This window comes from Dermochelys coriacea, chromosome 11 (assembly GCF_009764565.3).
Source record: "Dermochelys coriacea isolate rDerCor1 chromosome 11, rDerCor1.pri.v4, whole genome shotgun sequence".
Taxonomy (NCBI): domain Eukaryota; kingdom Metazoa; phylum Chordata; order Testudines; family Dermochelyidae; genus Dermochelys; species Dermochelys coriacea.
The window spans coordinates 23,978,098-23,992,849 of NC_050078.2; the positions used below are offsets into that span (position 1 = coordinate 23,978,098).

The 14,752-nt window shown below is 39.6% G+C and overlaps 1 protein-coding gene across 10 annotated transcripts in view; it reads right to left on the reverse strand.

The window, feature by feature from the left end:
• The window catches only part of GTDC1 (glycosyltransferase like domain containing 1), a 327,811-nt gene that overhangs the window by 89,631 nt on the left and 223,428 nt on the right, over nt 1-14,752 (reverse strand). For 9 of the 10 annotated variants that reach the window (XM_043505088.1, XM_043505090.1, XM_038421580.2 and 6 more), the window contains one exon: nt 606-980. The exons of the other annotated variant lie outside the window; for it this stretch is intronic. In XM_043505088.1, coding sequence (XP_043361023.1) covers nt 606-980 — 375 coding nt within the window. The remainder of the gene's footprint in view (nt 1-605; nt 981-14,752) is intronic. 10 annotated transcript variants of the gene reach the window in all.

Consider the following 14,752-nt stretch of genomic DNA (forward strand, 5'->3'; position numbering starts at 1 on the left):
TTGGAATCAAGCTAAAGTTCATACGTTTGTAGTGATTATTTGGTATGGTAGATTTTCCTCAGTTTAGAAAAGATTTTATGATCAGGTATTTGTGTTAGCAGTGAGAAAAATATTCAAATATGCTTTTTATTTATTTATTTAAAACACAGAACAGGTATATTTATAATGAAGACACAGAGTAATGAACTGTGTAGTTTGACCTGGTATCTTAATACCTAATCACTCATATTAAGGTAATTAAGATAATATAAATAATGCTGCACACCAATCGTCAACAGTGGATTGCTGTATGAAAATACTTCAAAATATAGTTACCAGCAATATCTTTATAATTTCTATTACTTTGGGATATTTTTCTCATACACAGAAATGCAATCATTAACATCAATATATAAATCTCTGGATTACACTGCTAAAATATATTCAAATTAATTATTCTAAATACTTAGATATTAGTGAGGTGCTATTCCAGATATACGAGGTAGTACCTGTTACGTTATATATGTATCACATAGCTTTATACTTGACATTAGTCACACAAACAGCATGAAAGCAAATTAATAAATCATTCAAAGGTATAGTATTTTGATTTGTGCAGCACTTACCACCTGTGAGGCCAGACAATGTGCAAAGGTCTTTGCTGATAGTCCATTCCACTCAAGAGATTACAAGGGTTAAAAGTCACATGTTGCTTATCTTCTTGACAAGGCACTTCTTGATTTGTACTTTCTGATGCTTTAGACTTGTTCAGTTTCTCTAGTGATATTAATGGATATTGTAGTCTTTCTTGTTGTGTGGTACAAAGTTCAGACTGTGCTTCACAAAGTCCAGACTCAGGACGTGAGCTGCTGTTTTTCATTAAACTCCCAGTGGCTCTATACTTCTGTTGGAAAGGCAGACCCCTAAATAGATAAGTATCTCCATTTCCTTTAACACCAGTTATCTTCTCCAAATGGGCTAGTTTATGCTTCGGCATGAATCTATTATCAAAAAAAGAAAATTCCTGTATTGCATTTACACTGGATACAAATTCTTTCAGTTGACACTTTTTAGTTATTTAATTGCAAATGAAAAGAGAGGATGGTCAGCATTTTTGATCCTGGGAACAACATCACAGGGATTCAGTAAGAGTGACATTTTAGCAAATGTAGTGCTTGTGAAAGGTGACAGACTCACAGGCCTAGAACCTGAATGCCTCTATTAAACCAGGACAGCTATAGCACAGACATTGATGACAGGATCCCACACCACGTGCAGACCATTTGCTTCCAATATGAAATGGAGGAAAAGCTCGAAGAGGTAAGAAGGCAGTTCTGTTTCCATAACCATTCAAATTTTGGTCTTTTTGCAGAGACTACAATAAAATTGCTAATAAGTGCCAAATGCAGTGGTGGTTTTACTATCATATGAACACTTGTCTCTTAGAGACTAGACTGAGACCAGCAAATCACTTCTTATAGGACAATGAACAGCTGCCCCACGTCAGCTTTCATTCACTAATAACCTGGGCCAAATCTGAACCTGTGGCATGAAAGTCTCCTTATCTCATTACTCATCATCTGACCCAGATGGATCTCTGTTAAAAATGTATTATCACAAAATAATTAACACATAGGTTAACAAAACCTTAGGATTTAGTTGCACATTTGGTCTATAACATGAGGTAGGCTGAAGTGAAATTCATATTTCACCTGGCTGACATCTAAAATAAGGATACAGATCATTCTTATCATGACACAAGGTATAGGAATCTGTTCCCACACTTGTAAAATAAGTGGGGCCTAGCAACAAGACACCTACTGAGTTAGAAAATTATATTTGGAACACTGCATATTAGTAAACAGCATATACCTCTCAACCTGCAGTGCCCCTACTGGCTCCCTTTAGTAACTGCAGTTGCAGTAGACAAAGGCCAGACATATCTGTTGCCCTATAAACCAAGATGCTAGGAAGCACATACCCTTTCTAAAGCAGACACCATAAGATACACTCTCAAGCTGGAGCATCTGCCTGGGCGCTCCCTACTAGGCAGCAGGTCTCAATAATCACCACATTTTCATTTACAGCAAAGAAAATGGAAATAAAGAGATTGAGTGACTTTGCCAAGGTCACAGAGACAGTCTTACAATTCAGGAGTTCCTGGCTTCCAGTTATATGTTCATACTACACCTCTATTCACCCACTGAAAGCTAATCAACAAAAGGATACATTTTAATAGTTATATGCAGTGCCCACTTAGTACTATTTGAAAAGTGACATTTTATGCTGTGTAATTTTGATATTTGTTTTTTAAGTAGTTATGAATTATGGGCCATCATCAGGAAATGCTGAGAGAGGAAAAGGTCACTTCTTTCAATCAGTTTGTCTCTTTTAAGTTATCAAACTAACTGCACAGCTCTGTCACTGGGTCCTGCAAAGTCTTCTCTTTCATAAATATATATCTGTATCTTAAGGTTAGTTACTTAAACGTTATTTGTTTCTGTGGGCCTTCTTTGGCAACACATTTCATGTGGTTAGTATTATTTAAGATAAATAAGTCTGAATTCCCAGTTTCCTTTAATTTCCAAATGTTTAGATCGCGTGGCCTGGTTATTGAACTGTTTTACCAGAATGAACACTTGCTCTATTTTACCAACTCCTTCTACAATTCTTCATATTTTTACTCAATCACACTGAAACCTTCATTTCTGAATTGAGAATAAAATACTTCTTTAGCCTATTGTCAAAACAAATATTCTTAAACCCTGGACTCATCCACATTACCCTACAATTCAGTCTCTTTAAAGGCAAATAAATGGCTCTGATATTCTACCAAAATTCTACCAATACTGCAGTCAGAAGTTTACTGCAGTCATACACTTGACTAATTACTTTGAGGATTTTTCTTCAATAACCTCTCAATTTCTTTTCCTAGTCAGCACGCTGAATAACTATTCTGTTTAATCTGTACTCTCTATATTGGGTTGTTACCCCCAAACATATTATTTTACATTTAATGACATTAAGCTGTACTTTCCACTTACTGACCTAGTTATTTAAATGATTCAAATTTTTTTGAATCTAGTTACAGCACTTTGATATATAACAAATCCCCATTATTTGTTATATTTATCCTGTAGATATAATCATCAAATTTGGATATTTCACATTCAACATCCTCATCCAAATCAATTACACATATTATAAACAAGAGAGTTCCCAAACCAATCTTGGAGGTAAACTCTTTCCATCTAGATAAAGTAGCCAACCTCAGCCAATCCCATTTATTTACCATTTTCAAAGAGAGCTATTTCATTCTCATATCAGGACTGCTTGCTATTACCAGCAAACGTTGATGTAGAATCTTACCAAATGTTTTTGGTAAATCAAAATTCACATGCACTTCCCATGCACTTTAGGAAGAAATATCTATATAAAAAGATAGCATCTTACCAATGGCTAACCTAACATACTTACAACTACATTAGCTGCTCTGAACAAATGTGCTCATCAAAGTATTAATTGCCTAAATTTCATAATAATAATATGATAATAGATATCATCTAACACAAGCTAACATTCTAGACCCAGCACAATCTGGATTCAGACCAGGACATGGAACTGAAACTGCGTTAGTGGCACTGACAGATGATCTTCTCCTGTCAATGGAGAGAGGACCGGCAGACATTCTCATCCTCCTAGCCCTTTCTTCAGCACTCCATACAACTGACCATGAGATTCTGCTGTCAGACCTGAAGGAGGTGGCTGTGGTCCAGAGTAATGCACTAAGTATACGGTGACACTTTGTGCTGGAGATGTAATTTCCAGCTAGAGGAGACATCCCTGTGCTAGCTCTGAGCAATCTAGCACACTAAAAATATATGACTAGCCCATCCCATTGCTCATGCCACTGTGGCTGCACTTCTATTTTTAGTGTTGTAACTTCATTAGAGTTAGCACAGGTATGTCTCCACAAGCTGCAGATTACACCTACAACTCAAAATGTAGACATACCCTGAAATGGTTTGAGTGCTTCCCATCAGCTACCCAATGAGTAGTGATGGGAAACTGCACTTCCACCACTAGACCCCACACTTGTGTAGTTTCACAAGGATCCTCTCTCTGATCCCTTCCAACATCTACATGAAATCACTAGGTGAAAGGGTCAGATGACATGAATTCAAGTGCCATCAATACATAGATGATACACAGTTCTAGCTGTCATCACAGATGACCATACCCCTCCCACCAAGATTTCACAGTGTTTGGATGAGATCAGCTCATGGATGTAGTATAGCTGGGTGAAGATCAACCCAAGCAAGACTGAGATTGTGATGCTGGTGGGCAGAGGAAAATATTTTGAGGAGTTTTCAGCCACAGTTCAGTTTCCTTTTGCAGCAGATACACACCCACAGTTGGTGAATTCAGTCTGTAGACTAGGCATACTCTCAGATTTCTCAGTGATGCTGAGCAGCATCTGTGAATAATGCTTTCTACAATCTCCACTTGGCTAGAAGACTCTGTTCTATCCTGGAGGACGAACACTTGGTCTCAGACATCCATGCCTTCATCACCTTTGGCTGGAATGCAATATACCTGTGAATGAAGCCTTCAATATTTAGGAAACTCTAACTAGACCAGATTGCTGGAGCAAATCTCAGCAACACAGGCTACTGTGAGCACATCTAACCTGTCTTCTACTGTCTACCCTGGCTTACCATTGAATTTCAAATCAAGTTCAAGATCTTGGTCCTTATCTTTAAAGGGCTCAGTAGCCTGGGCCCAGGATATCTAAAAGAGCATCTAAAGCTTCGGGACGAACACCGTAACTATGCTTTTCTCTAGCACAATGGAACTCTCTACAATAAGAGTAAAGCTCATCTGGTGGTAGATAGAACTTTCTCTGAGGACAGTCTGAGACTGTGGATTGAACTTCCTCATGAACTAAGGACCATCACAAACCTCACTACTTTTTGCTCCAAGTACAAAACACATTTATTTGACCTTGTCTTCTCTAACAAACATATAACAATCTATATATTTACAAAATAACAACAAAAACCAACCCTCCAAACATCTACCAAAGTAAGACACTCCCTTGCACACACTTCTCCCTTTGGGGAGAGGATGAGAGAACAAACAACACGTTACAGATGTGGAGTCATATTGCGTAATGCACTACTGGAAGGCGCTAAGATATGACTGTAGTAAGCACAGTATGAGAACCTAGATAGAATAGAATAGATCTAGAATTACTTGATATTGCCAGTTCTTAATGGCATTATTTTAGAGGCACCACAAAAGGATCCAACTAGTGATGGTGTTCCCCAAGTAAGTGTCATTTGTGCTGCTCCATAATCTTACCATTTTCCAGGCCCATGTGTTTGAGCTACTCTCCAAAACATGAAAAAATGATATCAATGGGACTTGGGGTTGCTCAGCACCTCTGAGTATCAGGGTACTTATTTAGGTGTCTAAATAAGGACTTAGGTGCCTAAATTTAGGCAATTAAGTTTGAAAATGTTGATGATGGCTTTAATACATGTCTTATTTTAAATCCCCATTTCAGAAATATGGAAATATTAATATTGAAGTAATACAAACTGACACAAAATTCCATATAATTTACAATTTTAAATACTTTTATTTTTTACTGATACAGTGCCTTCAATAGAATATTATAATGAATTAATCTTCCCAGGATCTCTATAATGTAAGTATTATTATCCACATTTTATATATATAGAAAAACTGAGTGACAGATAGCTTCAGTGATCTGAACAGATCCTGGATCACTCAACTCCTAGTATCATGCCTCAATCACAAGACCATCCTTGCTCTTTTTTTCCTCATGTCACTCATTTTGAGTTTTTTCACTTTTACTGTAGAAACAGTGACTACCAGCAATTAATCAAAACTCAAATGATCCCCAGCTTAATTCTGTCTGAAACTGTAATCACAATTAATGTTGAGGTGCAAACCATCTTTAGGTTCTGTTTACACTACTATAAAAACTATATGAGGAAATTAAAAAAAAAAAATTCAAAATGACGTTTACCTAGCAATGTGGCCATGGCATAATTTGGTTAAAGTATTTTTGAAAATAGTCCACTGAAGTCTGAGAAGTGCGACTGCCCAGGTATTCTGTGTTTTATCCTCCTCTACCTTCCTAATATTTTATCTCTCCTCTCCAATCATACACTGCCCCAGCTCTGAAGATTTTTTTCTTTCCCAGTTTTCAGTCCTCATAAATCTGACCTGTCATTACAGAATTTTTTATATGAGATAAGACTTCACCAATTTCTCTTTGGAGTAAACTATTTAATATCCTTTATGTAAGACATGTGTGTGCAATCAATTCTGTGGTATTTGCTCGTATTACACACAGAGTGTTCATCATTTTGACAATTTTTAAAAGTTTTAGAACACCATTTCACTTATGCATTTTTGGGGGGAAAAAGATTTATTTGATGGTTAACTTTGGAACAAGTTATCTGCATTAACTTCCATTGTTTTGGCATAAAGTAGTTTTATGTATTTTATTAACAACAGTGGAGACATGATAAAGGATGTAGGCACAAACCCATGAATAGTCATAACTGGAATCCATAGTACTCATGTCAAATAATTCATTTTTGGACTTAGTTTGAAAGACATTTGCCGCAGACTAGTTTGGACATTTAAGCTTTATTACATATCATGATGTCTAAAAAGTTGTACCTGGATATAACATTTATAATTCCTGGAAGACCACATAGCTCACTGTAAATCATGTACAGTATAAACTATGTTGTCAACATGATAGGAATGATATAGGACATTATTTTTCCTGACCACCAGCTAAAGCTTTGCATGATGCTTAAACAAATCAATTGAAATTAAAAAGGGAAATCTATTAAATTTAGTCTATCTGATCATGTAAACTGGAGAAACATAGTCGTGGATTAATAATGGAAGTTATTATCGAAAATGTTAACACATTTTTATAGAACGTCTTCACTCCAACTTTCTCAATCTCTCCTCAAAATTCACAGAAATCCTTCTCTTCCAAATTTATGACATTCTAATGTACTTTCTGCCTCCCTCCAAGTGTAATCTGCTCTCCGGCGGATACCTGCCTGGGATTAGTTGAATCTCAACAAACATCAAAAATGTACAGAATTTCTATAGCACTGTCCAGCCAAGGATCTCAAAGCATTTTTACAAACATTAATTAATTAAGTCTCCTGAGAAATCTATGAGGTAATATATTATTATCCTCACTTTACAGATGTGAAAAATATGATGCAGATAAAATGATTTGCCTAATTTCACACCAAGCTTATAGAAGAAACAGATGATGCCTTCTCTGCTTTCATTCACCATCCTTTTTCTCATCTGTTTCCCTGACACAGCTCAAGGATGGTTTTGCACTCAGCAGACCTAGTTATCTATTATTGGATTTCAGCAGTTCTAGCAGTCTCTACTAAGCCCAAGATGACGCAAAATCTTGATTACTTTTTGTGATTCTCTGTGTCAAGGGTGCATTGCATGTTAGTGATCTTGGTAAAGTGTGAGACAAATTCAACTGAAATCAGTTTTTCATCCATTAGAGATCACCAAACTTGCCAAGATCCCTCTTTGAAATTCATGAGATAGCATCAAAGACATTTAGAGTAAAACAGTGTAAAATAGCAAAGATGGATAGGAGGATGTTGGATGAACAACCAATCCTGGATTGAGGAAAAAACAAAAACAAAACCAAACAAACAAACAAACAGTCCAGAAGGGTACAAGACCTTCAAATAAAAATTAGGGCTTAATTACATGTTGAGACAAAAAAAAAAGACATTTCAGAACCTTTCCCATTCTTAATAAAAATCCCCATGAATCATTTATAGTTAAAGTATTTACTTCCTTCCACTATATGCTTCCCCTAATGTCTTATATTTTACATTATATCTTTCCTTCTCCAATGCTGGTGCTCAGGGCAGAAACCAATCTCTGCCATTCCTCTCTGTCATTTGCTGCTGCTTCTATTTGCTGTAAGATGTTGAGATCAGCTATTCTTCCCTCCCTGCTCAGGTTTCCTCTTAAGATCTCTTTCAGGCACCCTCATTTTCCCGTATCAGCTGGTTACCACTTACCAGTTTCATGTGGGAGTTTGTGTATTGGCATCTGGATTATATGCCCCAAATATATTCAGCACTTCTTTCTGTGACTTTAATGCTAAAGTAGGACATGACAACCAAGGTATGGAAAGAGCCATGGGGAAGCATGGGTTGTGAATCATCATCCAAAATGGCAAGAGACTCACTGAATTGTGGTTCCAAGTACCCTGTTCCCTCAACACATACACAAAAATCAGATTGCCCACATCTGCATTAGCTCAAAATTCAGGTAATCTGTCCAAGATGTAAGAGCATATGGAATAGCAGATGTTAGCAATGACCACAGTCTTTGCATTGCTAAACTGAAATTAAAATTGAGAAAGATCAACTTTAAACATAAAATTATACTGAAAATCCACACTATAAAACTGAAAATGAAAGAGTACTACAAGAAATTCCAGCCAGAACTAAGGAGCAGGTCTGAGGCACTGCCCAAGACAGAGGAAGGTGAGACACCGACTGGACCTGAAGAAAAATGGGCAGCGTTCATAGACAATGTAACTCAAGCTGAAGCAGTGACAGCTGGATAGCAACATAGAGCAAGAATTGGATAAACCAAGAGACATGGCATCTTATGGAGGAAAGAAATGTACTAAAAGGTCCTGAATGCTAAGACCAATGAACTATTGGAAAAAGCAAAGAAGGCGTATTAGAAAACAGACAAAGCAGCAAAAAAGCAATGCAAGGAAAGAGAGATGGGGACATGCTGAAGATCTAGCTGCTGAAGCTATGATAGGAAATCACAGAGCTGTTTACTAAATGACAAAAACCCTGTGGAAATTTTAAAATAGGACATGGGCCAATAAAAAGCAAAGATGGGAAAATGTTTACAGCTGAGGTAGTACAGAAAAACAGATGGGAAGAGCATTTCAAATACATCCTCAATAGACCCAGACCCACCGCAGCACCAGATTTTGATGCAACATGTGAACCTGATCAATTTCACATTAACATCAGTCTGATAGAGATGTCAGAATATAGGCTGCAACCTACAAAGCGGTGGGAGATGATCAAATTACAGCAGAAATGCCCAAAGTACTTGATACCACCATCCTATTGAACCTGATGGAGCTGTTCAATTAAGTTTGGAAAAAAGAACCCCTTTCTACCAGTAGAAACATTGAATCATTGTCAGAATACCCAAAAAGGGTGATCTTACTGACTGTAACAACTGGAAAGGAGTTCTGTATTTTTGGGACAGCCTTCTGCAGTGTGACACTACACAGGATGAAAGAGTCAGTGCATGCATAGCTTAGAGAAAAATAGGCTGGATTCAGGCTCAAGAGATCCTGTATAGGTCAGATATTCACAATGATATTCTATGGTAAGGACCATCATGTAAGAATATATAGAATTGCATGCTCCCCTCTTCCTCAGTTTCATTGATTTTCAAAAGGCATTTGACAGCCTGCACAGACTTGCATCATGAAATATTCTTCAGTTCTATGGAATCCCAGCTAAAGTCATCAACATCATCAAGGCCATCTAGAGAGATGTGAAGTAGTCTGTAAGGGGGAACAGCCAGACAATAGTGTGATTCAATGTAGACATTGGCATGAAACAGGGCTGCATTTTATATTCACTGTTGGTTGGCATTGCCATACACTAAATCATGAAGAAATATATTAGCAACACAAACACTGGCATAGCATGTTTAGACAGCAAATATCTAGAAGACCTGGACTTTGATGCTGATATTGCATTACTGAGTAACACTCCTGAAAAATTACAAAAACAAAGACAGACACACAGGTAAAAATAGCAGGACAAGCAGGACTCAAAATTAGGTATGCTGAAATAAGCATCCATGGAATCCAGATATCAAGTAGTAATATTACATTAGAAGGTAAAAATATTAAGGAAGTTGAACAGTTTACCTTACCGGCAGCACCATATTGGCTAAAGGAGCCCCTAAGAAGGAACTGACATCATGGATAGAAATGGTATCCATTGCACTTACTGAACTACATGTGGAAATCAAAGCTACACAGCACCAGAACAAAACTGAGAATTTTCAATTCAAACATATTCTTGGTGCTAACATACAACGATGAGAGCTGGAAAGCTAATAAAACACTACAAAGAAAACCAGACACCTTCTAAAATAAGTGCTTATGAAGATTATGGGTACTGGTTGGAAACATTTCATGTCAGGACTCAGCCCTGCCAGGTCCCTAGACAACATCCTTAGCTGCTGTACCCCAGTGGCACACTGAACCACTTATCAACAGTCTTAATGTTAAAGGCCTACAGACTCACAGCAGCCATGCCCCAGGCTCCTGATTGGCTGGACAGACTGCATTCTCACTGGGAATCTGGACTATATAAAGAACCCAACAGGAAGAGGAAGCTGTCTGAGCAACAGACCATTGCCTGCTGGTTGCTGCCTAGACCACCTTGTGGTGCTGCCCTGTTGTGCTGCCTGACACTACCTTACCACACCACTGCCAAGCCTGACATGTTGTTCTGCAGCCTCGCCTGACCCTGCCTTACCACCTCACCCAAACTCACCTCCCTAACCTGTTGACTTGGCCCCTTGGATTGGATCTTCTGGCTACTGATGCCTACATGAACTCTAACCATTGCCCTGGAATGCCTCTGATACCTATTGATCTCCCAGCTCCAGACCAGTTGCGCACATTTGACTGCTTTAGACTGCCCGCAGCCCACTACATTACCCCTTGATCACCCACAAAGAAATCTGAGAAATCACCATCCAGCAGGTAGTTTCCACCAGAATGTTTTATATACACAAAAATAAAACAACAAGGAACCAGAGCATTTTACTTCTAGTATGGCTGGATCCCCCCCCCCTTTTTTAACTAGGTAATTTTGTACATGTGAAATCTTTCAGATCAGACTATGAAAAATTGCTTACAAGTATTAGCATTTTTGCTATATTTCTTGAAGTTTAAAATCATATAAAATGTTTAGTCTTCATGCATAACTCATTGATATGGACACAGTAGCAAAATGAGGACAGACACATGCATGGAATGAAGCGGCAGGCCACAACCTTTATTGAACTTTAACACAGGGGAATGGCCCTACCTGCCCGTCACCTATACTTTCCTATACAAGACATTAAATTGGTTCCACTGTGGGGGTTACATGGCTCCTTACCATATAACCCATAATGTGAGTTAGGCTCTCCTCAGCCTATCCCCCAGGACTCAGCTCTCTCTGAGTCCTAGCATCCTCCCCCGGCCCACAGGGGAATGGAGGATGCAGCAGGGTGGAGACCTTGGCCTGCAAGGACCACATGATCTGACCTCAGCCCACAAAAGCCACAAGATCTCATCCTATCACAATGGCCCAAAGTCCATCATCAAAATCTCAGATCTTTTACCTCTGGGAAATGTTCATTTTATTTTCTTAACTGCACTGGAAACTAAGGAAAGGGGGTGCCAGCAATTAGCTTGGTTGCTCCCTACCCAACTATGCCCCTGGAATCACAACACCTGCCCAAACCTTGGCTGCACGTGCCATAGTCATATGTCAGCACCTCCATCTGACAGATATACACTACCATCCCTGAAAACGTCCAGCCAATTGGAATGGATGTTCCTATACTGTATCAGTGAACCCTCCTTTCTTAAGGAATATCTTGGTGACCCCCTTTTTTACTTTCTTTCTAGCCTTGTCCACATGAGCTGGGTCTGCTTCCAGCCCTTGACTGTCAGTGAGTGCAGAAGTGGTATGAGCTGATCTCACTGCATGCCCCTTCTAAATGTAAACAACTTTGGCCCTGAAGCCAAGCTGAGATCTGGCTGCTGTCCTGGCTGCTGCTCTCTTGTGTGCCCAATGCACTATAGGGTGCCTGCAAATCCAAACCCTGCACATGCTCTAGATAGCTTCTGAAACAAACCAGCACATTTGGGTAGTGACGTTTTGCCATTCCCTGCCATCTTTTCCTTGGTGCGGACATAAGTCCTGTAACACCCTGATTTCCAGTGCCCTATTGCCTGCACATGCCACAGACCAAAACCCTCTGCAGCTGCTGATGTCATTGCCCCAATCCTGAAACAATGAGAAACAAACGTACTCAGTCAAGACTACAGTAATGCAAGGTTTTTCTCAGTACCATGCTGAATTGGTACCTTGTCAGGAAGCTACCATCATCGTGTATGAACAGCTGGCCTGGCTGCAGGCATGAAATTTTTAGTGAGGCTCTTATCGCCTTTAGAGGGCACAAGGACTCCTCTGCACATTCCTTCAACACACATAAACCCCTCTTCCCTTTTGGTGTTTTTTGAGTACCTGAAGCAGAGGGACAGATAGTTGCACATCTGTTACGTTTAATGCAAACTGGACCTGTCCGTAGCTGCCAGAGGCACCAGTTCACTCACTCTCAAAGCGCCAAAGGTGGCAACAATAAACGCTACCATAAATAAAACAGCTCTCTCCCTCAGTCACTACCCCATGCAGAGCCTTTGATAATTCCAACAGGGTCCAGTATTATGGGGTAACCTGTTATCCCTTCGGCACCCCTCTTGGACCACCTTTTAAGAGTTTCCATACTAGGAAATGTCCACATGGGTCTGGGAAACTTGCCTACCTACTCCAAGAGGATAGGGTCTCTAGGCGGCCAGAGATAGTGAAGGCAGCCCACTCACAGTGGGTCAAAGGCACCACATATTGTGACAGCTGGTGTGTGGATATAGGCCATCCATAATGAATCCCTTCCCATGCCCTAAATTCAGTGTAGTCTAAATGACTGGCCTTACAGGTTGTGATAAATGAAAGGGGTGGGGGAGTAGCTCCCTTTTATGACTACAGCCAGCCAGTTAGCTATAAAATCCCAATTAGTAGCTGTTCTCTATTTGCTTTACCTGTAAAGGGTTAAAAAGTCCATAAGTAAAAGGAAGGGAGTGGGCACCTGACCAAAAGAGCCAATGGGAAGGCTAGAACTTTTTAAAAATGGGGAGGGGCCTTCCCCTTTGTCTGTCTGTGTTGTTCTCCCAAAGAACAGAGACAGGGCTGGAACTATGCTGTAAAAGGTTTTGCGCCAGGTATGAAAAATCATCAGAGCATATCTAGAAACTACTCATTTGAAACCCGAGATATATAAGTAGATCAGAAAATGTCTAGGAAGACACAATTAGGTTTATCTTTTTTTATTTCTTTATGGCTTGTGGACTCCTCTGTGCTAACCCCAGGTGCTTTTGTTTTGCTTGTAACCTTTAAACTGGACCTCAAGAAAGCTATCTTGATGCTTAATCCTTGTAATTGTTTTTTGTTTAAATCTAGCAAAAAGCCTAAGTTACAGATGTATTTTCTTTCTTTTTGTTTTTAATAAAATTTACTTTTTTTAAGAACAGGATTGGATTTTTCTGTCCCTAAAAGGTTTGTGCATATGTTGTTTAATTAGCTGGTGGCAACAGCTGATTTCCTTTGTTTTCTTTCTCAGCTCTTCCCGGGGGTGTGTGGGTGTGTGTGGCCTTGAGGGTACCCCACAGGAAGGAATTCCCAAGTGCGCCTTCCTGGGTTATCAAAGGGGTTTTGCACCTACCCATCCAAGGTCATCTTGAAAGTAAACCCCCAAACCTATACCTTCTGAGGCAGCAGATTGTACCAGCAGCTCAATCTTGAGCAACCAGTCTGAATGTCATATCGAAACCCCCATTTAACTCTTCTGGGAATCTTTCCCACACTTCTAAGTCATCCGTCATTTTCACTGTCATTCTGATAAAGCGGTGGGGTTTTCTCAGTTCAGAGGCAGACGTCAGAAGAGCACAAAATGCCTGACTGGGAGCCTTCACAGCCTAATTAATGAAGCCTCACAAACCCCCTGTGAGTTAGAAATGTACTATCCAATGCATTTTAGAGATGGATAAACTAAATGATCATGAGAATAAATGAACTTGACCAGGCCATGTAATGAGTCATTGGCAAAAATAGGAAGAAAACACAGGAGTCCTGACACCCAGTTCCCAGCTTAAGCCACATTCCCTTGGTAAGTTTAGGTGTCCCATGACCACCTATAGCTCCCTCCAAGTAATTTTCTTTGCCCCTTTGAGAGCCCATCTGAGTGTCCTGATCAATTTCAATTTCTCTGTAGGAAACCTAGAAACCCCAAACAGTCCAGTTCAATGTTACATTTTGGGGCAGGGCCTTCTGGTTTTTTTTCTGTGGCAAGCAGGATCCTGAGGTCCTCAGCTAGGTTCTGAAATGCCTAATGCATGTACTCGCAGTTTTCCCTAGTCTTCCTGCACATAAGAAGTCACCAAGATTGTGCATGAGACTGTCCTGTTTCATGGGGTGCACTATCGCCCATCCCAGCAAGGAGCTGCATCTTTTGAAAATGACACCTGACTTTATCAATATAGTAGTGGCTTTCAAACTGAAATCCTGGGATGCACTGGAAGCAATTGGAATGTAGACATGATGTTGCATTTTGCCAACATGCCCCAGAACCGCAATCCCCTAACTATGGCATCAAATGACAAGTATCTCACTGAACACAGCTGGGGGTCAATATAATCATTTTACCAATAAGCCCTAAGGGAAGGACAGGTGATGGATAAGCCTATATTCCTTCTTCACCTTCTTCAGTAACACACTCAGGGGAGACATGCCATTCTGGCATTAGAACATATGGAGAGACCTGCTACTCTTCCTGC